The sequence below is a fragment of the Phasianus colchicus genome, chromosome 5, assembly GCF_987193195.1.
Source record: "Phasianus colchicus chromosome 5, bPhaCol1.hap1.1, whole genome shotgun sequence".
Classification (NCBI taxonomy): Eukaryota; Metazoa; Chordata; class Aves; order Galliformes; family Phasianidae; genus Phasianus; species Phasianus colchicus.
In genome coordinates this window covers 15,191,813-15,212,194 of record NC_143440.1, presented here as the reverse complement: position 1 = coordinate 15,212,194, position 20,382 = coordinate 15,191,813, and the positions used below count along the sequence as shown (strand labels likewise).

Genomic DNA, 20,382 nt, shown 5'->3' with positions numbered 1-20,382 from the left:
GGAGCGGGGCACACGTACAGCATGAGAGAGCAGTGCTCTGTTCCCCAGCCTCTCACTTTTGCTCCTACCCATCAACAGTCGCCTGAGGCTGCCTCCAGCTTCAGATCCCTCTTCAAAAGCCATGAGCGTGTGGTGACCTCATCGCTACAGCAGGCTGGGACACGCAGGCATTGCCTTCTCCCCCTTGGCCTCCCCTGCATGGGAAGCAGCAGTGGGGGCATAGGCCACTCGTTGGCCCCAAGCAAATCTCCTTCAGCTGCGCTTCCATCCCTCCTGTCCTCATTTCCCCCACGCTCTCCACCCCTCTCACAGCTGCTCAGGGGAAACCCTAGAGATGGGTACCCACTGCTGGTCCAACCCCGCAGCAGTACTCACCCCGCCTGTGCCAGCTGCTCCAGCATGCCTTGCATTTTTAGAAAGCAAAGCAGCTCTTCCAAACAATCCCAAAGGCGGTGAGTGTCCTTGGCAGTGCTCCCACCAATACCTGGGCTTTCCCCTTTGCATCCCAGGCTGCACACCCCAGCCTTTGTTCAGAGAGAGCAGTGGAGCCCAGTGGTCTTCCTTCCTCTGGGTACATGGAGAATTAGGGTCAGGAAGGAGTTCTATCTGATATATGTTGGTGCTTATGGGTCTTCTTGATGTTTTTCCATGGCCTTGCTTGCTGGTGAGGGGCTTCTGGCAAAGCAGGAAGCCATGAAGCAGCACCAGGGGAGAGATGGGGGTGAAAACAACCCCTAAATGTTGGGGGATTTCAGTAATATCCCCAGAGAAATAATCCTGGGCATTATCACTTGCAGCCCTGCTGCATGGCCCTGGAGATGGGGTAGTATCTGGTGTCCAGCAGGGGAGGGGAGAAGTCCCACACTGCTATCCCACGTCCACCTTCATCTTCACTAGGCTCTCCCTGCTGTGCATCAAACAGCTTTCAAGTGAAGGTGGATTTGTCGGGAACAAAGAGCTCCTGTATTGGTGCCAGGAATATGGATAACACCAGAGGGTGAGAGAGACACCAGGGACCTCTCCATTGTCACTTTATCATAGAATCAACAAGGTTGGAAAAGACCTCTAAGATTATCCAGTCCAACCATTCTCCTATCACCAGCATTTGGAAATGGAGCTTATGGTGTGGACAGCAGCGACACCTCATCTGTTTTCCAGCCTCAGATGTTGTCCCCAACTCTGGGAAAAACACATCAGCCTGCCCAAAAGGAGACAGGGAAGAAGCGATATGTTCCTGCACCGTGTCACCATTCTGCAGCAGCCAGCCAGAGCTGCAAGCCCCAAGACCAGGAGCAAGCAGGAGAGCCACAGCAGGTGTTAAAGAGGTGCTTTACAGCCCTCTTTACCCTCACCGTACCTATAGCAAACATTAAGAAGCTGCTGGGGGTTTCTGAGCAGGTGCCAGAGCCTTTGCAGCAGTCTGGCACAGCCCCAGTGCCTATCAGCTAACAGACCAGTAAGCGTAGAGATGCTGCCATGCTGTGCTGAAGACCCCTAACCCCTCCCAAACCTCCCAAGAGGAGGCTGAGAGAGGCTCTGCCCAGCTCTCATTAAGATGCCTGCGGTGCTGGCAGCCGCTGCCAGGGTGGCACGTGGCAAGGGGCAGCAGGCACACGCGCCAGCACACATCTCAACAGTGCTGGGCTGGGGTGCAGCCGAGCAGCCTCCAAAATGGGATTCTGGGAGATTTTGACAAGAGCTGGGAACGTTACAAGAACCTTGCCTCAATGGCAGGTTGAATGGAAAGAAGGGTGGCAGGGGGGCCAGGCACAGTACATGTCATCCTCCAAGCCGCTGGGAAAATCCCTCCTTGTGAAGCGTCGGCTCCCTGCTGCTTGTGCTGGGTGGGAGCTGAGCCGGGTGCTGTGATGCAATGCTGCTTACTGTCACCATTACTCACTGCACGCTGGGAAGCTCCCGGTTTCCTCAGAGCTTCCTGGTGCCAGTGGTTGAGTTTTCCCCCTGCTATCCCCTTGCTGTTTCTTACAGCAGTGATGCCCGGTGCTGTCTCACTGGGTGAATTCCCACTGCTCTGCATCCTGGCCAGCTGCCATCGCCTGGCTGCAGCAATGGACGAGCTGCTTCCCTGCTGTACTGCCTGTCACTGCAAAGCACGCTTTCTGCACTCATCATTGCTAAGCCCAATCCTGCACAGCCCTCCTAGATATACCACAGCCAGCCACGCATATGGGCCCTCTCCAGCTCCTGCTTTCACCCATCTCAGTGCAATGGAGGAGCTATCTGCTTTCTCCCATCACACACTGCACTGCCACCCTCCCTTCATCCTGCCCAGCCCTTGTGCTTTCCCCAGCTCAGGCTCTGCTTTCATCCTCCCTTCATTCAGCTCTACATTTCATCACCTGTATTGCTGGCTCCTTTTTAATTTTCCAAGCGGGTGCGATGAGAAAGCCGATGAATCAGCCCTGTTCCTGATTCACATGAATTCCCCATTTCCCCGAGCATCACCCCCAGCAGACCTTGGGGATCAGTCCCCCAGGTCAGGACCCCCACCTCATTGCTCATACAGCACAAGCAGAGAACTTCCTTAAAAAAAAAAAAAAAAAAAAAAAGGAAAAGCAGCAGAAAGGAAGCCCTCCACCCACACAAACACGGACACGCTCCCAGAGCTGCTGGGCTTCATTTCCCTCCAGTGACTGTGCTGCTTTGGACCGACCTTACTCGTTCTATGTAAAGGAAAATGTGTCATTTCCAGGACTGACTTATTACTAATGACACCATCGCTGGGTTATGCGGTTCGTGCCACAAAAACCTGTCAAGCACTTTTAGCAGGCTCCCATTTTAAGTGGTGATGGAGGGGAAGTTTCTTGATTCAACCGTTCGGCAATCTAGGTCATCCCAGGCTCGGCAGATTTTTAAGCTGCTCCAGTTAATATCTCCCTACTCTGCCCGTCCTTCACCCGGCACAGCAATAAGCTGCCAAACCCTTCGCTGAAAGCAACCAACCCACAGCTGGGCATGCAGCAGCACCACGAGTGAAGCGAAATGGCTCCGCCGGCAGCCGCAGTGCCGCTCCATCCATCGCTCCCCGCACACCTCTCTGCCCCCACCCACCCTCAGCCCCGCACCGCTCCCCCTCACCGGGGATGCGGCATCCTCAGGGACCGCAGGGGAAACCCGAGGGACGGACCCCTCATCCGCGCATCGCCCGCTCGCATCCCGCCGCCTCCCAAATGGCTTCTGCCCATTGCGTGCTCTCGCTCCTCGTCGCCTCAGTCTCACCGCTGCCCGCTCTCTTTGTATCGCGCTGCGCTCCCCATCTCCATCCCCGCGTAGAGCCGGGGCCAGGCTGCCCCCCGCCGCCCCCTCCGTCCGCATCGCGAGGCAAGGAGCCGGCCGCCTGACAAACCTCGCATGTCCCTGCTCTCCTTCATCCTCCGCACCCTTATTTTCAGCTTCATCTGCCCCTCATGCACGTCTGTCCAGAACTGGTCCTCGGAGGGAGCGAGCATCACGTCCACAGGCATCCAGGCAGCCGAGCTGCTGCTCGCGGGGGCACCTCTCTCCCTAACAAAACAACAGCTGGCGGGCCGAAAAAACCCTACGCCACCTCGCCGAATCAGCAGCCCTCAGAGCCTCCCCCTGCGCCAGCTTTCAGAAGAAGCTAAAAAGAGAAAAGATGGGCTGGGGGTGGTGGTGGGGGGGGGGCAGCTTTGCCCCTTCCCCTGCCTGCGCTGCGCTGGCTGCCTGCGCGTGCAGCTCCCGCTCCAGCCTGAATGAGCTCAGCACATGAGCAGCAGCCCCGCTGATCCATCCACCACGGCGGCTCATAGCTAACGGGTCAGGCATGCAACCGCATTCCTTACTCAGCACACAGACACGCAGGACAACTCAGGGGCTGCGCGCCTGACATATGCTTTGCTCGCTGCTTAAAGGCGCAACAGCTCTTTTTCCTCCCGCCCTCCTCGCAGGATGCGGCCACGCTCCCCCCCTGCAGCTGCTGCGGGAGGACACGAGCAGCCCGCTGGTTTTAGTACTGTTGGGTTAATTTGGGGACAGGGGGTTGGAGGGAGGAAGGCGCCGGGAAGGAAACAGGTTTGTGACTACGGCTGTGCCCCGGCTCTCATCCCTGCACCCTGTCGGTGGGTACCCCATGGCTGTGCCCCTTCCACATGCCCCAGGAACAATGTACATCCACAGGATGGGTAGCTCGGAACCCAAACATGGGGAAGGGAAATACCACCACCTCCATTCCAAGGGGAAACTGAGGCAGAAAGATACAATTATCTTCTGGTGTATAACAGGCAACTGCTGCATGGCAGAGTCTGGGCCCCCGCTGCCAGCTCTTCTTCCTCCCTCATCCTCAGCTCCTGCCCCTAAGTCCCTTGGCCACGAGGAATGCCCTTCCCAGAGTGGTCTCAAACAACAGGAGGAGAAAGGCATCTGTGATGGACTGCTCATGGCTCACTCCAGAACTATCTGCACCAGTCTGGAGAAGCAAAACCATGAGTTGCAGGAGATGCTTCCAAAAGCACAGCAAGAGGTGGCATTAATGAATAGTCCTCCCCAATCCCGATGGGCTCTTTCTCTGCATGAGGACTTCTGAGGCAGGTTGGGACTGGTGCATATTCTGCTTTCCATTTGTCCTGGGGGAGAGAATTACTTACATCCCCCGTTTCCCACCTGTGAGACTCCTTAATATGTCTCCACGCTGCTTGTTGCGAGTTTATTGGTCTGAGCCCAGGCCTCCAGAAAATCATTCAGGATTATAGTAAGCGGAGGAGGCGAGGGGGGGGGAAGGGGGGAGGGGGCATGCATTGTGCCTTTGAAAATCTGGAGCTTTATAGGCTGAAAAACCCCAGGCTGAGCCATATGCGAGTGACTTCAGTGTTTTTCCTTTGAATGACATCACATGAGATGAGGTCATCGGCATTAACTAAGTGCTTTCCCCTCCCCCCTTCCCACCCCAGCGGAGCCTGCCTCCTAATGAGCCTTGTTGTTGTAACAAATATGGCTTGATGATTATCAGATGTGGGGCAGAGGTTGGAGAAAATTCAAAGCATGCTTCCAGCGAGCCTGGAAGAGAGAGAAGCCACATTCTCCCAAAACCAATGGTCAGTGAGCAGCTCCTGCAGCAGCTCCCTGTGATGCCCAAGGTGCCAATGCTCACGGAAGTGGCCCTGCATTTGGCATCCCCACCTTTGCAGTGGAGGGTGCAGATTAGAATAGAATAGAATCATTAAGGTTGGAAAAGACCACTAAGACCATCTAGTCCAACCATCAACCCATCCCCATTGTGCCCATGGACCATGTGGCACTGACACACATCTCCACGTTTCTTGAACACCTCCAGGAATGTTGACTCCACCAATTCCCAGGGAAAAGGGACACATGAGATGCTGGCAGGCAGCATGAACAACTGCTGGCGATGGAGCTGCCTCCACCAATGCTGTAGCATTGCCAGCTCCACCACCAATTCCGTTGGCATCTCCCTGCTGGTGGGCAGTTCTGTTCACCTGACACCCAGCGCATTTCATAGAACCATGGAATCATTAAGGCTGGAAAAGACCACTATGATCACCTAGTCCAACCATCACCTGTCACCACCGTGCCCACTGAACCACATCCCTCAGTGCCACGTCTGTACATTTCTTGAACTCTTCCAGGGACATTTAGAACTCCTCTGGGGTGAAAGTCATCACCAGACCATGCAGAGGGGCAATAGTAGGCAGGTGGTGAAGCTGGGAGTGCCATCATCAACCTGCCCCCCAAGCAGAACACAAGCATGCACTCGCCCTCCCTTGCTCTCTTGTGGTTGCCAGTTGGTTTGGACTCACTCAGGCTTGCAAGGGCCCTAGGCACAAGTTATTTCAAGATGCATTTAGATCCAGTTTTCTACTCAGGGATGTTGACCCACGTACCTCCTACTCTCATATGAATGCAGCCTTCTTTCTCCACCAGGTCCAGGCAGCAGACCTGCGGGCACCTTTCCCCAGGCACAGCCCTACTCTCTGCTCCCTCCTGCCTGTGCTCCTCTGGGCTACAGCCAGCATTTCCTCTCCCCACCCAGCACCAGGACCTGGTAAGAACCGCAATCGCCGACCTTTGCATGTGGGAGGCCAAGGCCTCAGGAAAAGGGGAGGCAGGTTTCTCAGAAGGAAGGAAATCATAACCGGGCATGGGTTCCTGCCCATTGCAATCTCCTCCTGGGGAAGTTTCTTTCCTCCCTGCAGCTTTCCAGCAATGAGAAATGAAATTACACGATGATTTCTGAAGTCTCAGCAACCGGTGGGCTGCTCCTCTGTAGCCCCATCTCCTCCCCCTGCCCCGTTTTACTCGCCTTTTCTGGGTCCAAATGTTGAAAACGCAGCCTGGAGGGGGAAGGGAAGCTCCATGGGGTAATTATAGAATCGGAAAAACAAGTTGTCTGACGACAGCGCTGCTAAACGGGGAGGTTTAGAGCATAGGTCTGGAATACAATCAGCTCACACATACATGACCTGGCTTAACCCCTCCCAGGGATGTGGTCGATGGTCCCAAGGGAGCCCAAACCCTTACAGGCATCTCCTGGCCCTGGTGGTGGCGTGAGAAGGGGCCACCTCAACCCTCTGGATTGGGTGACTGGGCCTGAAGACGATCCCAAATGCAGCCAGCACTGCAGCATCCTGCCCTGTGGTCCCACATAGTCAGTGCTCTGCATCCAGCTCTCTGAACATCTGGCATTTAAAGGCAGGCAAAAGAAGAGAGTCACTGCAGGTAACCCCCTGTGCACCACCACTGAGCTCCTGAGGAAAGCAGGGTGTGATTACCTCTGGGACACTTGGTGCGCTTGTCCATGTGTCCTCTTTTGTTTCTTCACGGGAGTGAAGACAAGCTTTGGAGGAAAACACGTGTGGATCTATCTGCTGGATTCACTCTGTAGGCTCACAGATGCTCTCAGACCTCGCAATCAAAGGGTTCCTGAGCCAGCCCTCACACTTGGCCTCCACGAGCATCCTCAGACCCACATGCCTGGCAGAGGTTCTGTGGGAACCAAACCCACCCGCAAGCACGGAATAAAGAGAGCTGCCTTTGCCACCTTCCATCTTCTGAGCTAAACCCAAAAATATGTGTGCTTGGGGTATTTTCTCCTTCTGGTTTCAGATGATATTTTTCAAGCTCATTTTAGGACTGTCCCAATGCAGCAATAACAAAAAGCAAAACAAAACAAAAACCCCTAACACCACACCTCTGAAAAAGTGCTTTTTTTTTTTTTTTTTTTAATCACCTTCCCCCAGGCCCTTGTTTCAGCCAATGCTGAGCACAGCTGGTACTCGGTAGCTTTTGCAATGTAAATTCCCTTTTTTTTCCTTTTTTTCACTGTATGTTTTGTCTGCTCTTAAGTCACCTGGCTTTAGTAGATTTATATGAAATTCCCTCATTCTCAAACCTCCTCAATAGTTGCTGTGGGCTTGTGAATGAGATCAGCCCCCTCCAGGTCAAGATCACCATACGGTTACAACTCTGCAGCCATCATTACACTTTAGTGATGATGATGAGAGAGAGCCTTTCCTCCTCTCTGCTTCTCAGCTCCTTGGGGAGGGCAACAGTCACCCCTTAGGAAGGGGAATGACCTCACCAAGAAGATGAAGCTTCCAATACAAATCTCATCTCATAGAATCAGAATGAATCATAGAATGGCCTGGTTTGAAAAGGACCTCAATGATCATCTAGTTTCAACCCCCCTGCTATGTGCAGGGTTGCCAACCACCAGACCAGGCTGCCCAGAGCTACATCCAGCCTGGCCTTGAATGCCTCCAGGGATGGAGCATCCACAGCCTCCTTGGGCAACCTGTTCCAGTGCATCACCACCCTCTATGTGAAGAACTTCCTCCTAATACCTAAGCTAAACCTCCCCTGTCTCAGTTTAAAACCATTCCCCCTGCTCACCATACAGCAAAAATAGGACACACCCAAGCTTTGTACTCCACTGGAGAGGTTGCCCAAGAAAACCCAACACCTTCAATGGGGAAGACCAAGAGCTGAAACCAAATGCCATCGCTGTCCCTGGCCACAGCACTGCCAGGCTGGAGAAGACCTGGGCCAGAACCAGTAGTGCCGAGAAGGCTGGTTGGTGGAGGATGGAGAGTCCTGGGAGGGATTTCTCACTGATGATACTGTTACATTCTTTCCAAATCCTGGGAGTAAACAGACGCTCCAAATTTAGAAAGAACAGGACTGGAAAATTTAAACATTCCTTGAAGAATTGGTACAAACGGAGAGGGGGCAGGGGGGCGAAGATGATCTCACATGTGCTCTCGAGCCAGATGAAAAGCTCATGACCAGAGCTCAGCAAGCGAGGGGCCAGTTTCAGGTCGGTGCGATACTGCAAAGATAAAGCTGAAGGCTCTCCACCAGCATCCTACTCGCTCCATACTGGCACCAGTGAGAAACTGGAACATCCCTAAGGAAGTCAAATGCCATCTCCTTTGAGGAACCGGAGCCCTGCTTTGTGCAGTCATCATCTGGAGGAGCATCCCAAGCCCTCACCCACTGCTTTGCTGAGCTGTGGAGGAGGCTGGGGAGATTGGGCTTTGTTTGCTTTCATTCGGAGGAGCATTGACACTCAGCACCCAGAGATGCTCAGCACCACAGCACTGGCTGGGCTCCAGCATGAGGGCTGCCATTGCCGGAGCCATCAGCAACCGATGGAGCCAGACTGCTGCCGCTTCATAAACAGATAATGGCTGCTAATAAAAACAAAGCAGGGGTTTGCAAAGGGAAAAAAAAAAAAAAAAAAAAAAAAGCAAAGAAAAAAAGCAAGGGTTTGTGCTGAAATAAACAAAGGTTAAAGAACAGTCAGGCTCCTGCAGGAATAGCAAAGCTGGGCTTGAAGGGAGGGAGGGGGCATTACGTAATGCAGGAAAAATGTTGGCTCCATTCAGTTTTCCACCACTTCATGTGATGTCAGGAAAACCATATAAATCAACAGGCTTTCTGCTCCCACGGATGGAGGGCAGCAAGCAGCACTATTTATACTTACACAATTAAAAAAAAAAGGGGGGGGGGGAGGTGGAGAAAGAAGAGATGATGATGATTTCCAAGACTGGGAATAATTGACTCAGATTCCTCCTTCCGAGCCCTGCTGGAATTGCTGCTCTGGGGCTGTTAACCCTTGAGGAGCCCCTGCCCTCACTCCTGCCACCTCAGTTCCTGGAGCTTTACCCCAGCCCCACCAGCTGCTCTGAGGTAGATTGATTTAAACAGGATCAATGAACAACAAGGACCAAGTGTGATGTTTTGGGACATTGAAACAAATGAAAACCAATGAGCCTGAAGCCACCCAACTTGGGACTCCTGGGTCCTGTCCCTGCTTTGGACAATGCAAGTTGGGGATCCCAAATGGCTTTGGGGCTGCTTAGGGTGGGCACACTGGTTTGGGGATGCCTAGGATCCAGTTGCCTGCATCTTTTAGCAAGTCTCTGGGTTTTTCCAAATTTCAGTGCATGCCCACTGCCACAGATGGGATGGGGAGAAAGGGTAGCAGCAGGATGGCTTTGAGCAGGATGAGGTGCCTGGGCTGAAGGCTCTTCGTGCTCCCCCATCTTCTCAGACCAAGGAGTAGAGATGCCACATGGATGAGGGCAAGATCAGGATGGAACCCGATGCCTTAGTAGGATGCATACCTGATTGTAAGGCAGGGAGGGCCCTAGCTTGAGCCTGGCAAGGGGTCAGGCTCTGGCCTCACATACATCCCCTTCAGACCTCCCAGGCACTGCAGACCTGGGTCAAAAATATCCCGGCTGCTGCCCACATTACAGCAAGGAGGAAACTGCGTGTGTCAGAAAGCGTGCCCAGCCTCCCTCTGGATGCTTTCAGCAGTGTTTTTGAGTCATGATTTCCATATAAAACTCAGCAGCCATGACCCAGTGTGCTACATTTCAGTTCCTTTTTTTTTTTCTTTTTTTTTTTTCCATGCATTAGCAGCCTGCATTCCCCATTAGCAGGCTCCAGGCCGTGCTGCTTGCCATCCTGAGGCACAGGGAGCAGCAGAGGCTTTGCCAAAACCTCAGCAATTACCAGTCGGGAATGCAGTTCTTTGAGGACTTCAGCAGGGGGAAAGCAGGGAGGAAGGGAAGGTCTGAGAAGCCTGTAAACGGGTTTTAATTGGGGTCTTAAACTTCATCTCACACCTGGTGCAGGCAGACACAAACCTGCATGGGGGTCTTTGGTGCCACATCCAGGGAGAACAGAGATGGCTGTCAAAACCAGGGATGCTCATTTGCTTGCATGGGCTGGGTGTCAGTGAGTGACATCATCCTTACAAGGGACCAGAGCACGGCATTTTCTTAGGTCTACAACAAAGGCTCTTCCTGACTCATCCCAGCGACAAGGCAGACTCCCTCCAGGACATGACCAAATCTGCATTCTCCATTTTGGCATCATGCACCAAGCTGTGCCCTGGGTACACCATGAAAACCTTGGACGGTGGTCTCAATATAGCTCCGTGCTAATCATCTTTAGCATGATTCCATAGTCCTTGCTTGCCTTTAAAATCCTCAGACTGTCAGACCTGGGTGCTTTATTCCCATCATTCCTCTGCTCCCCCCACCACAACTCTGGTTTAACGGCATTTACCCCAAGTATACAATCACAGAATGGTTTGGGTTGGAAGTAGCCAGCCAGGCAGTGCCCCAGCCACCAGAATTAGAGGCAGCTTCAACTTTCCCTTCAGTGTAACACTCTCATCATAGAGCATATGGTCACAACACCATAAATCCACAATAACTGCATAAGCACCAAATGAAATGGTAACACAGAGCCACACCAAGGGGACCATCATCCTACAGTGCAACAGCACCACCATCACCCATCACCACCAGCATCATCACTGCTGCTGCCCTTGAGAGGTTCTGATCCTACCTGTGAGGATGGAGACACTGTGGAAACAGCTGTCCAGCTTGCCCAGGAGAATGGAGAGGAAGCTGTCAGCAGCCAAGCCGGTCACGTCCCGTGTGCTCTGGTCATAGACCACCACGTCCTGGTGCTCCTCTGCCTCCACCTGTGAGGAATAGCAAAAAACTGGCATTAGAGAAACTCCAGACTCACTTCTGCACATGGTGTTCTGCGGGGGGACACAACCACTGTGGTTTGGGTACTGCACATCTGTGTCTGCCCCACAGATGTAAACGAGTACTCCAACATCAACACCAGCCATAACACCCAGTCATTCTCCCCCCATGCACAGGAAGCCTTTCTGGTGTGATGCCCCACTGCACTCCCGGTGAAATGAGAGAATTGGAGCTGCTGCATCCCATTCAGGTGATCAGCACAACCCTCCCCATGCATATCTCTTCAGTAAGGATCAGAACCTCATTATGAGACTCCTTGAACTGGGCTGCACTCATAAACATTCCCTTTCTTTTACTCTATCATTTGCTTGCCCTATCTCATCACCGTTGACTTGCTATAGATAGTAACACAACCACAAACATGATGCTCAAAATATATGCCCCCAGTCCCTAGGGCAAGTTTCCTGCAGCACCCTGAGGTGTGCAGACATCTTCCCAAAGCAGATCCAGCCCTCAAGCTGTAACAAAGCAGCAGCTGGGCCACTTTGACATCCCATGCAGTTTCTCCTCTGCCCTGAAATGGGAGTTGCATCCCAATAAAACTGCAGTGCACACGGAGTTTACAGAGTGCACCACTCATTGCAGGGCTGAGAACAGCCATTGGAAATCAGTGGGGCACTGGGAAGCAAATTTGGCCACATGGGTCAGCAGGATGAAGGGAGGAAAGAAAAGGAAGTGACAGAGGGAGAGAGAAGAGGAAAGGATGGAAAATTTAAAATAAGACATTGAAAATTGCGTAAGGTGAGCAAAATCAGTGGCCACTTCTGGATGTGCCATTGACATTCTTCATGGCTTTCTTTGCTCTCCACCACAGTATGCTGTCCTGAAAACCCAACCTGAAGCACCACAAATGCATCTCCCCAAAAGTGAGGTAAGGAGGGGATTGGGCAGGGTCTCTCACCCCGTCCAGGATGGCCACGGGGGGCATCACGGGAGATAACAGCTCTGGCCGAGCAGAATTATCCCACAATAGGATTTAGTGTTCCCTCTGCATGGGGAGGCTTTGTTTTGGCCATTACTGCAGGGTTGCTGAGCAACGGCAGATATGTGTGACACGGTTTACATCTTATTAAAGTTATAAGGTTTCACTCAATGTAAATGCCAAACAAGCACTGGCCTTGCATGGCCCAGCGTCAGAAACAAATACCCAGCGTGGTGGGGCAAGGGCTGTGGAAATGGGAAGGGGGGAAAGCCTGACTTGAAGAAAAACATGCATTATGAAAGGAAGGATTCATGACACATCACACATGAAAGTGCTGGCATTTCCAGTCCCGTGGCTCAGATAGAACAGGTATTTCACACAACCCTAGAATCATCTAGGTTGGGAAAGGCTTTCTAGATTATCAGGTCCAACCCTCACCAAGTCCAGCTATCATTCAGTCAAACCATCATTGAGTTCATCACCATCATTGAGTCCAACCACCAACCATTTCCTACCACAGGTGCTATGGTCCCACCAAGTCACTCAGCTCTGTCCCCACGCCTTGAAGGAGCATCACCTTTGGAGAACCCACTGGGCATTCCTGGGGAGCCCATCCCTCCCCCAGTGGTATCTCTCACGTGCATCTCCTCATTTTGTTCTGGGCACTGAGTGGGTTCATGTCTCCAAATGGCACTTATCTGTCACGCAGGACAGTCCGAGCCCTCCAGGTGATCTGGGCTAAGATAAGAGCAAGGTATTCCTATTATCCCAATTACTCCAAACATCTCAGTCACATATTGTTTCAAAACACAGTGAATCACTCCACTGAAATAACACCACTTCCATAAACATAAAAAGCAGCCGGGCACGGGGCTCAGAAATAAGCCCTGGCTTTCCCTAGAGCAAAGCAGCTGCTTCCAGGGCTGGGCTCCTCCGGTAAATAAATACACATCCCCACAGCCCTGGTAGACTGCTGTCATGTCTTGAACCACTGCTACAGCCATTCCCAGACACAGCTGCGTTTTGGGAAGAGGGAACAGGTCAAGATGTGGGAAGACTTTCTGAGAAGATCTTAAAGGAGTGAACTTTTCAGCATTTCCCTCCAGAACTCAAAATGAACCCCCAAGCAAGAATTTCCCACAGCCTCTTCCCCTGTAATGGCTCTGAGGAGCTGAATGGTTCCAGTTGGCATTGGATTTGAAAACAAAACTAGTACAGGTAGAGCATTTTTGTGCCAAGGAAGACTATTGCTGTAATAATTGGAATTCCTTGGAATAAAATAAAAACATAAAAGTAATTCGCTGGGAAATGGATAAGTGCTGCAGTTCCTTAGCCCAGACTGCGGGCCACAGCTCTGTTCCAGTCATGCAGCTCCTGGGGAAAACGTGTGTGTATAATGGGAATACAGCACACGTCAGGGCTCAGGGAGGGTTGGCTCAGATACATCCCCGCTTCCAGGGCAGGTGATAGGCATACTGCAATGAAAGGACAAAGAGATATTGATTTTCCCCTTTTCTTCTTTCCCAGCAAGCAGAGCTTTCCCAAGATTTGCGCTTGCTGTTACCCCCCAGACCACAGCATCCCAAAGAGCTGTGAGCAGCACCCTCTGTCACATCGGATGGAAAACAGTGCTGCTCAATTGAGAGATGGGCAAAAGGTGACTGATGCCCATCGGGGCTGAGATTTTTGGGGTTGCACAAGCAGAGAAGGAGCGTGTTGAGCTGGGCTTTCGGCAGCACCCCATCCTTTTGGGTACACGGCAGTGCTCCCAGCTGCCTTTGTCTTGGCAGCCCTGGCCGAGAACAGGAAACAGGAGGAGGGCGGGAGGCCCGTCAGGAGGAATAATGGGGCCGGACAATCGCACCACTGATGTCACCCTTCCTGCCATCTGCTCCCAGCGCCAGCCATGCCCCTATCCCTCCCTGTCCCCACCCGGATAGGGTTAGGCACCACATCCCCATGTAAGGATGGACAGCTGCGTAAAGATGCAGGAGTGGGGAGGAGGTAGTTGCTCCTTCCATAGAGACACTGGCAGTCCCAGGATGGCTGTGAAGGTTGGGGACAGTCCTCAGCAGGACAGAACCAGGACAAGAGCCATCCGTATTGGTGCAGGAGCATCCTTTGGGAGCCACTGCCGCCTGCTGCGGCATCTCTGCAGCTGCTTAGCTGCAGCCTTGCAGGCAGAATGGCATCAGCTGATGTTAACTCTTCGTGCACCCCCTCCCCATCCTCCTCCTGCTCCCCCCCTACAAAGTCGCAGTGCTTTTGCTGCTGCCTCTCCACGTGACAGCGGCCACTGCAGAGGTGACCCTCGCCGGGAGGAGGGCAGCCGCACCGCGCTAGCTCCCAGCTCGTGAAAACTGATTATTCCTGCTTTATTCCCCTGGGGATTTGCAAACGGCTCAAGCCGTTCAGGAATCATTCTCTGCAATCCCCTCCAAAGCACCCAGCCCACAGCATCACAGAAGCAGCTTGGAGCAAGGCTGCCCGCCCCCCCCCAAAACCCCCCTTCCGACTCCTTGATCCTGGCAGGGTGATGTCACCAGCAGCCAATACGGACGGCGGTGGCTTTGCGGGGTGGTGAGGAGGGGGGGGACACGCCGCAGATGGCTCCAGCTGGGCCCAGCATTTGATTAATCGCCTGAATTACCCTCGCTTTGCCATAAAATTACAAGCAGGGAGGAGCTGGGGAATGTGAAAAGCAGGAGCGCAGTGGTGGGGGAGTGGGCTGGCATGGGGCAGCATCACTCCAAAATGAGGGGTGAGGGTCCCCATGCCAAAGCTGTGCTGCAGTGGGGATGTGCCACTTCAGGGATGCTGGGTGGATGAGGTGATGGGACCCTGAGGCGCTGGGTTGTAAAGGGGACAAGGCGCCCTCCACTGCCTCACTGATTGCAGCATCTCATGGTGGGCAGGACCCTGCCTGGGCCACCACGGGGTCACCCAGTGCTATTTCGGCTGGCAGCCATGGCTCAGAGCCACCTCTATTATTTAACGGGGAGAGATAGAGAGAGGAGCCTGGGAGAGATAATATGCCATGACACCGGATAAGAGCTCCTGGCGTCACAAGGGAGGAGGATTACATGTCCCTGAATGGAGTTAGAGATGACAGAGGGGAGGGGAAGAGTTTTTAGCAAGGGATTAAGCTTACAGCTCCAGGAAGGATTTGGGGCTTGTTTGCCAGCACAGGGCAATTCCTGAGGCTGATGTACCTGTTAGACTGGCCTGGGGAGGGCATGTCACTGGAGTGGGGGCTGTAAACAAGTCCTCCAGTAGAGCCCCGTGGCCATAGTGTCAAAGAAGAGAGGGCAGGCAACAGGCTACAGGATAGGGTGCAGGTTGCACAACATTGCCCTTGCAGGAAATGGCTTTGCAAGCATACATATCCCTGGCGGGGCAAAGAGGCATTCCCTATTCCCATATCTCCATACCTTCATCTTGGAGGTGGGCTGGATGAGCTCTGTGATAGAGACCTTGTCCTGCTGGAGCCTCCTCTTGACCAGTTTAGAGCAGCAGATGTTGACAGAGCTGAGGACGTGCCAGGAGTTGTACTCCACAAAGGAGCGGCTATCGATGACCAAGGTTCCCTCCGCTCCGTTCCGCAGGAGGCTGGCCAGCTTCTTTGGATCCATCACTTTGCGTGGGAGTCTGTCTCCAGCCATAACGGGCCCGTCCGCTCTAGGGTGAGCGGGGCAGAAGGGCAGGATGGGCTGCCAGCACCCTTCTCCCCACGGGGACGAGCAGCGAGGCAAGGTGTGAGCGGAGCAGCACCGTGCTGGGCTCCTCACACTGCTAACGCCCAGGCTGCCTACTCATGGTGCTGAACCTGGGGAGAGAGGAGAGTAGATACACACCGGTCAGGCGACAGGACAACATAGATGAGAATGACAGAATCATAGAATCATTAAGATTGGAAGAGACCTCTATGGTCACCAACTCCAACCACTGACCCATCCCCACCGTGCTCACTGAATCACACCCCTCAGTGCCACATCCCCATAGCTCTGGAACACCTCCAGGGATGGTGACCCCACCATCTCCATTGGCAGCCTGGTTCAGTGCCTCAACACTCTGAGAATTTTTTCCTAATATCCAACCTGAACTTTCCCAGGCTTAACTTAAGGTCCATTCCCTATCATCTTAACTTGGTGCTTAATCCGGGCCTAGAGTTTGGCCTTCGGAAGAGTGGGACAAGGAGATAGCCACAAAAAAAAGCTTTCTTAGAAAGTGTGGCTTTTTGATACCTGACTTGTGCAGGCTTTAAAAGTGGCTTCATGCACAGTGGGAGATACAAGGCTCCATCTTAGCAGCCGAGGACAGCTGAACTTGCTCCAAGAGCAGCTCATGGGGTCAACAAGTATGATCCGTTCAGGGAGTCTTCTTAGGTTTTAATGGCACACGTCATTGCAGGCCTCTTTTTAATGGCATTAAGTTTTAATGCTGCCACAGCCATTCAGAAAATAAGCAGGGCTATTACCAGGCTCTTCTTGTTTCTTCCAGAAAGCGTTTTAGAGAGAACCCACAAGCTGTTGCATGGAGGCTTTAATGCATCTGAATTAAGAAGACTATGACTACTGTGCCTGAAAAGGCCAGCGTAAAGATTTTCATTGACTTCTGCAGGGCCAGGATTTAGTCTATGGACTACAGGAGGTTTATGAGTCACCCTACTCAGAGCAAGCAGCGGTTCTTGGGAGCTCCCACATCACAAGCCCCTGTGGTGCAAGGGCAGCCAGGAAAAGTTGCTCAGGTAGGACACAAACAGATTGTCCAGAGAGGTGGTGGATGCCTCAGCTGATGACCCATTCAAGGTCAGGCAGGACAAGGCTCTGAGCACTTGATCTAGTGTAGGTGTCTCTGTTCATTGCAGGGGAAATGGACCAGATGGTCTTTAGTGATTCCAACTCTGAACTAGGAACCTCTGCTTCCTATCACCAAACCTTGAAGATGCAACCAGCATCCAGGAAAAGGATGTACAGAATATGAGGATATTTCAGCATCTATAGCTCTCCAGCCTCAGTATTAGCAGCCCTCGTATTTCCCCGTGCTGTCAGACCTGCTCTTCAAAGCAGGGGGTAGATGTCCCTGCACACATACATGCTGCTAACACATTTGTTCAACTTAGAGAGAAAAAAGAAAAATCCCCTAAAAGCTGCAATATTGGTGGCCCCTTCTGGCACAAAGCATTTTGCAGCCCCGTGGCATTATGGTATCGCTGTCCCTGGCCCCACAGCAGGCGGCTCACAGTTCCCCCTCCCCACAGCACTCCTCCAGGGGGGCTTAAAAATTGAAACAGTTCTAATTAGGGGGTGTGAGAGGGAGCGAGGCCGGCCCCTGCTGGGATATGACACACCTCATTACGTTGCTGCCGCCTTGCCAGAAGACCCCCTGCTGTACCTTGGCTACAGAGCCGGGGCACTCAGAAAGGATGCAAATTAGCCAGCTTCTCCCCCCCCCCCTTCATCTTTCTTTCACACCCCACTCCCCAAATCACTTTCTGCTTCCCTTCCCCATCAGGACAGCAGGCTGCAAATTCTTGGCTCCTCCAATTACATCCAAGAAATAAAAGGGAGCAGAGGAAGGTGATAGACAAAAAGGATGGGGATAATGCTGAGGCAGAGGGATAAGAAAGAAAGGTTGAAGTAAGAGGAAGGAGTGATCCAATGGACTGGACATGCTGTACTGTATCTCCAGGGATAACAGGGTATCTGCTCCTCAGATAACGAACAAGGGTGAACTATGGGGGGTGTGGGAAGAACAGAAGATTCCTGATCCCCTTTGCTCAGAGAGAGGCTTTTCACGTATGAAGTGTCGACAGATGACCAAGAGCTTGGGTGGATGAAGTCAGTAGAAGGAGGCAGTGCAAGGTAGTCCCGTTCCGTTCTTCTCTCCTGAAGCCTTGCCCAAGGAGGGAAATACAAACTGAGCACGGTCTTAAGCAGCCATAACCTCACTGGTAGACTCAAGGCCCAGGAGGAGCTGAGTCTTTCTGAACTTGCATAGTGCCTTTCTCTTGGACAACTGAAGTGCAAATGCCAAGGAAAAGCAAAGGAACGTGGCCATGGAGGAGCACTGCTGAAGTAAGAGACCTGCTCCTTCACCACACTGACCAGAGACCAGCCTCCAGCACAAGAGGTAAAGGTTAACCTGAGGCCTAAGTTAGGGTTTCAGAAACATAGCTGCGTCCCTCTCTTATCAGTTTATTAAAGCCATCTTAATCTTCTCGAGTGTTCCTGAAGAACATTACCATAATCCTTTAATCCCACCTCTCCCTGGAGTGCCCGTAATGAGGAGATGGACACATGGCTTAGCTGAATGGGGACAGCAAAGCAGGAGAGGCCATGCTGCAGCTGAGGGACGGAAAGCTGGGCAGAGGACTTAATGCATAGGCATTAAGACACCTGCTTGCCAGGAGTCTCCCTGGCTGTGACCTTCTTCTGGTCAGCCAGAAGAAAACCCCAAACACACCCTGACCCAAGTCCGCCCCTGTGGCAGGAAGGACCATGGGAATGCACCCCTGTCCTGGCTCAACAGTCACCCAGGTGGAGGCCACTTCCTCAATTTCTCATCTTGCACAAGGCCCCAGCAGAAATATGTGGCTACAGGAAGGGCACAGCTCTAGTTTCTCTTGGAGATGTTAACAGGAAGGCCAGCACGTCCTTGCAGTAATCACAAACCTCACTAACTGGCATATCCACCTGTGGTTGTGTTCTGGAGATCCCTACCTTCCCTCCACCCATGACCCAGATCAGCAGCTGCTCCCCTTGCTGCCTTGGGCAGGCCAGCTTACTATTCCTCCGAGCTTTCTTTTTCTCCTACTCCTGTTCCAATTTCTACCATTGTTTCACATTTCCATTCAAAATAAATGCAAACAGAAGAGATTAAGATGCAGAGGAAAAGGAGGAATACTTCCAGTAAAAAAAGCCTCCCAGTCTGCAAAGAGCAAAGAACAAAGGACCTCAGGTGCACTGCTACTCATCAGCTGCAAAATATTTCTGGAGATCTGTGCTGAACCTCCAAAATCTGCTTCTAGCAAAGGAATTGAACTCACAAAATGAAGCTGAAGACCAGAAATAGGGTATGATTGGCTGCTGGCAGAGAACATGGAGGTGCCATGAACTGCCTCATGAGGTAGGCTGCACACAGATGATGCTGAAAGAAGGGTCAAACCTGGCTACAGAGGTGCTGGAAGAAGCACCCACATGTGCCTGTGCACAGAGCTAAGGAAACAAATATATCCCAAGGACTGGCAGCTCTGATCCCATTGGAGAAGCTGTAGGTTTAAGGTTGGATGGGACTTTGGGCAACCTGGTTTAGCAGGAGATGTCCCAGCCCACAGCAAGGGGTTGGAACTAAATGATCTTCAAGGTTCCTTCCAACCCAAACCATTCCCAAAAGCATTTCCATCACATAAACAAGCCTGGGGATTTATGAGCATGCCCACAGGTTGCCACCACGGAGAAATGCCTGCTTGCCATCCCAGAGTAACCCCTGAGAGCAGGCGTTCCTGAAGAACTTCCACCAGCCCCAGGCTTACCACCCAGGACACTGGCAGAACCCTGCTGATTCCCAGCTCTCCAGACACAGATCAAGATGTAAAAGGTGGCAGTTTCACTAAGCTCTCTGCCCTTCCTCCTTCCACATCCCTTCTTTTCTTTCAAGTGCTTCGGCACTTAGCAAACTCCCCTCGGCAGGCTCCTGCTGTTTGAGGGATTCCTAAAACATGGCCCTATTACTAATTATTATTATTTTGCGGCAGCAATCAGGGACGTGTGGCTCATTAACAAGTTAGCACCTCTGGTTTCCCTGGAAACTCTCAGCTGCCAGGCAACGGCTGCGTCTCTGGCCCGAGGCGATGCTACCGCAGTGCCTTCAGCTCACATCCTGCAGGATGCTCGAGTCACTGCCTCCAGCCCAGCCAACGGCACAGGGCAAGATGGGCCATTATGAAGCTCCAGGATGCCTCTCCTTGCTCCATCCCATCTGCTTTGCAGCTCAGCCCATCTACTGATCCCCCTCTGCTTCTCCCAGCATTGTGAACTGCATTGCATCTCTTGGTGAGAGATGCAAGCTTTCGTCTGGGGAGGGGAATTTGGAGCATGAATAATCCCCCATGGTGGCTCTAGGACAAAGCCATAGGTGCCTACAGTAGCCATACTGGAAGTGCTGCCAATCACTTAGCAGTTGCTCGATATCCCTTTAAAATAGAGCACAAAGGATTTCTCTGCTTAGGTGCAAAGAAAAATACACGTTTCTGTCCACTCCTCCTTAAAATGAGGTTAAAAACCATCACTCAACATATTCACTACTAAGATATAAAGGCTACTCATCTGCCTTTCCCTGATGAAGCTGAAGGATGAGAAGAGACATTTTGTGATTCCCAAGATGAGACAG

The 20,382-nt window shown here is 52.4% G+C and overlaps 1 protein-coding gene across 3 annotated transcripts in view; it reads right to left on the bottom strand.

Annotated features, from left to right (window-relative positions):
* Positions 1–20,382, bottom strand: part of DUSP8 (dual specificity phosphatase 8) — a 38,516-nt gene that overhangs the window by 11,263 nt on the left and 6,871 nt on the right. For 2 of the 3 annotated variants that reach the window (XM_090140592.1, XM_090140593.1), the window contains exons 2-3: positions 15,423–15,817; positions 10,861–10,999 (exon numbers count right to left, since the gene is read on the bottom strand). In XM_090140592.1, the coding sequence (XP_089996718.1) occupies positions 10,861–10,999; positions 15,423–15,653 (370 nt within the window). In that variant the 5' untranslated portion in view covers positions 15,654–15,817. Of the gene's footprint in view, positions 1–3,367; positions 3,909–10,860; positions 11,000–15,422; positions 15,818–20,382 lie in introns of those variants that run through there. The other variant, XM_031613951.2, reaches the window with a different exon arrangement.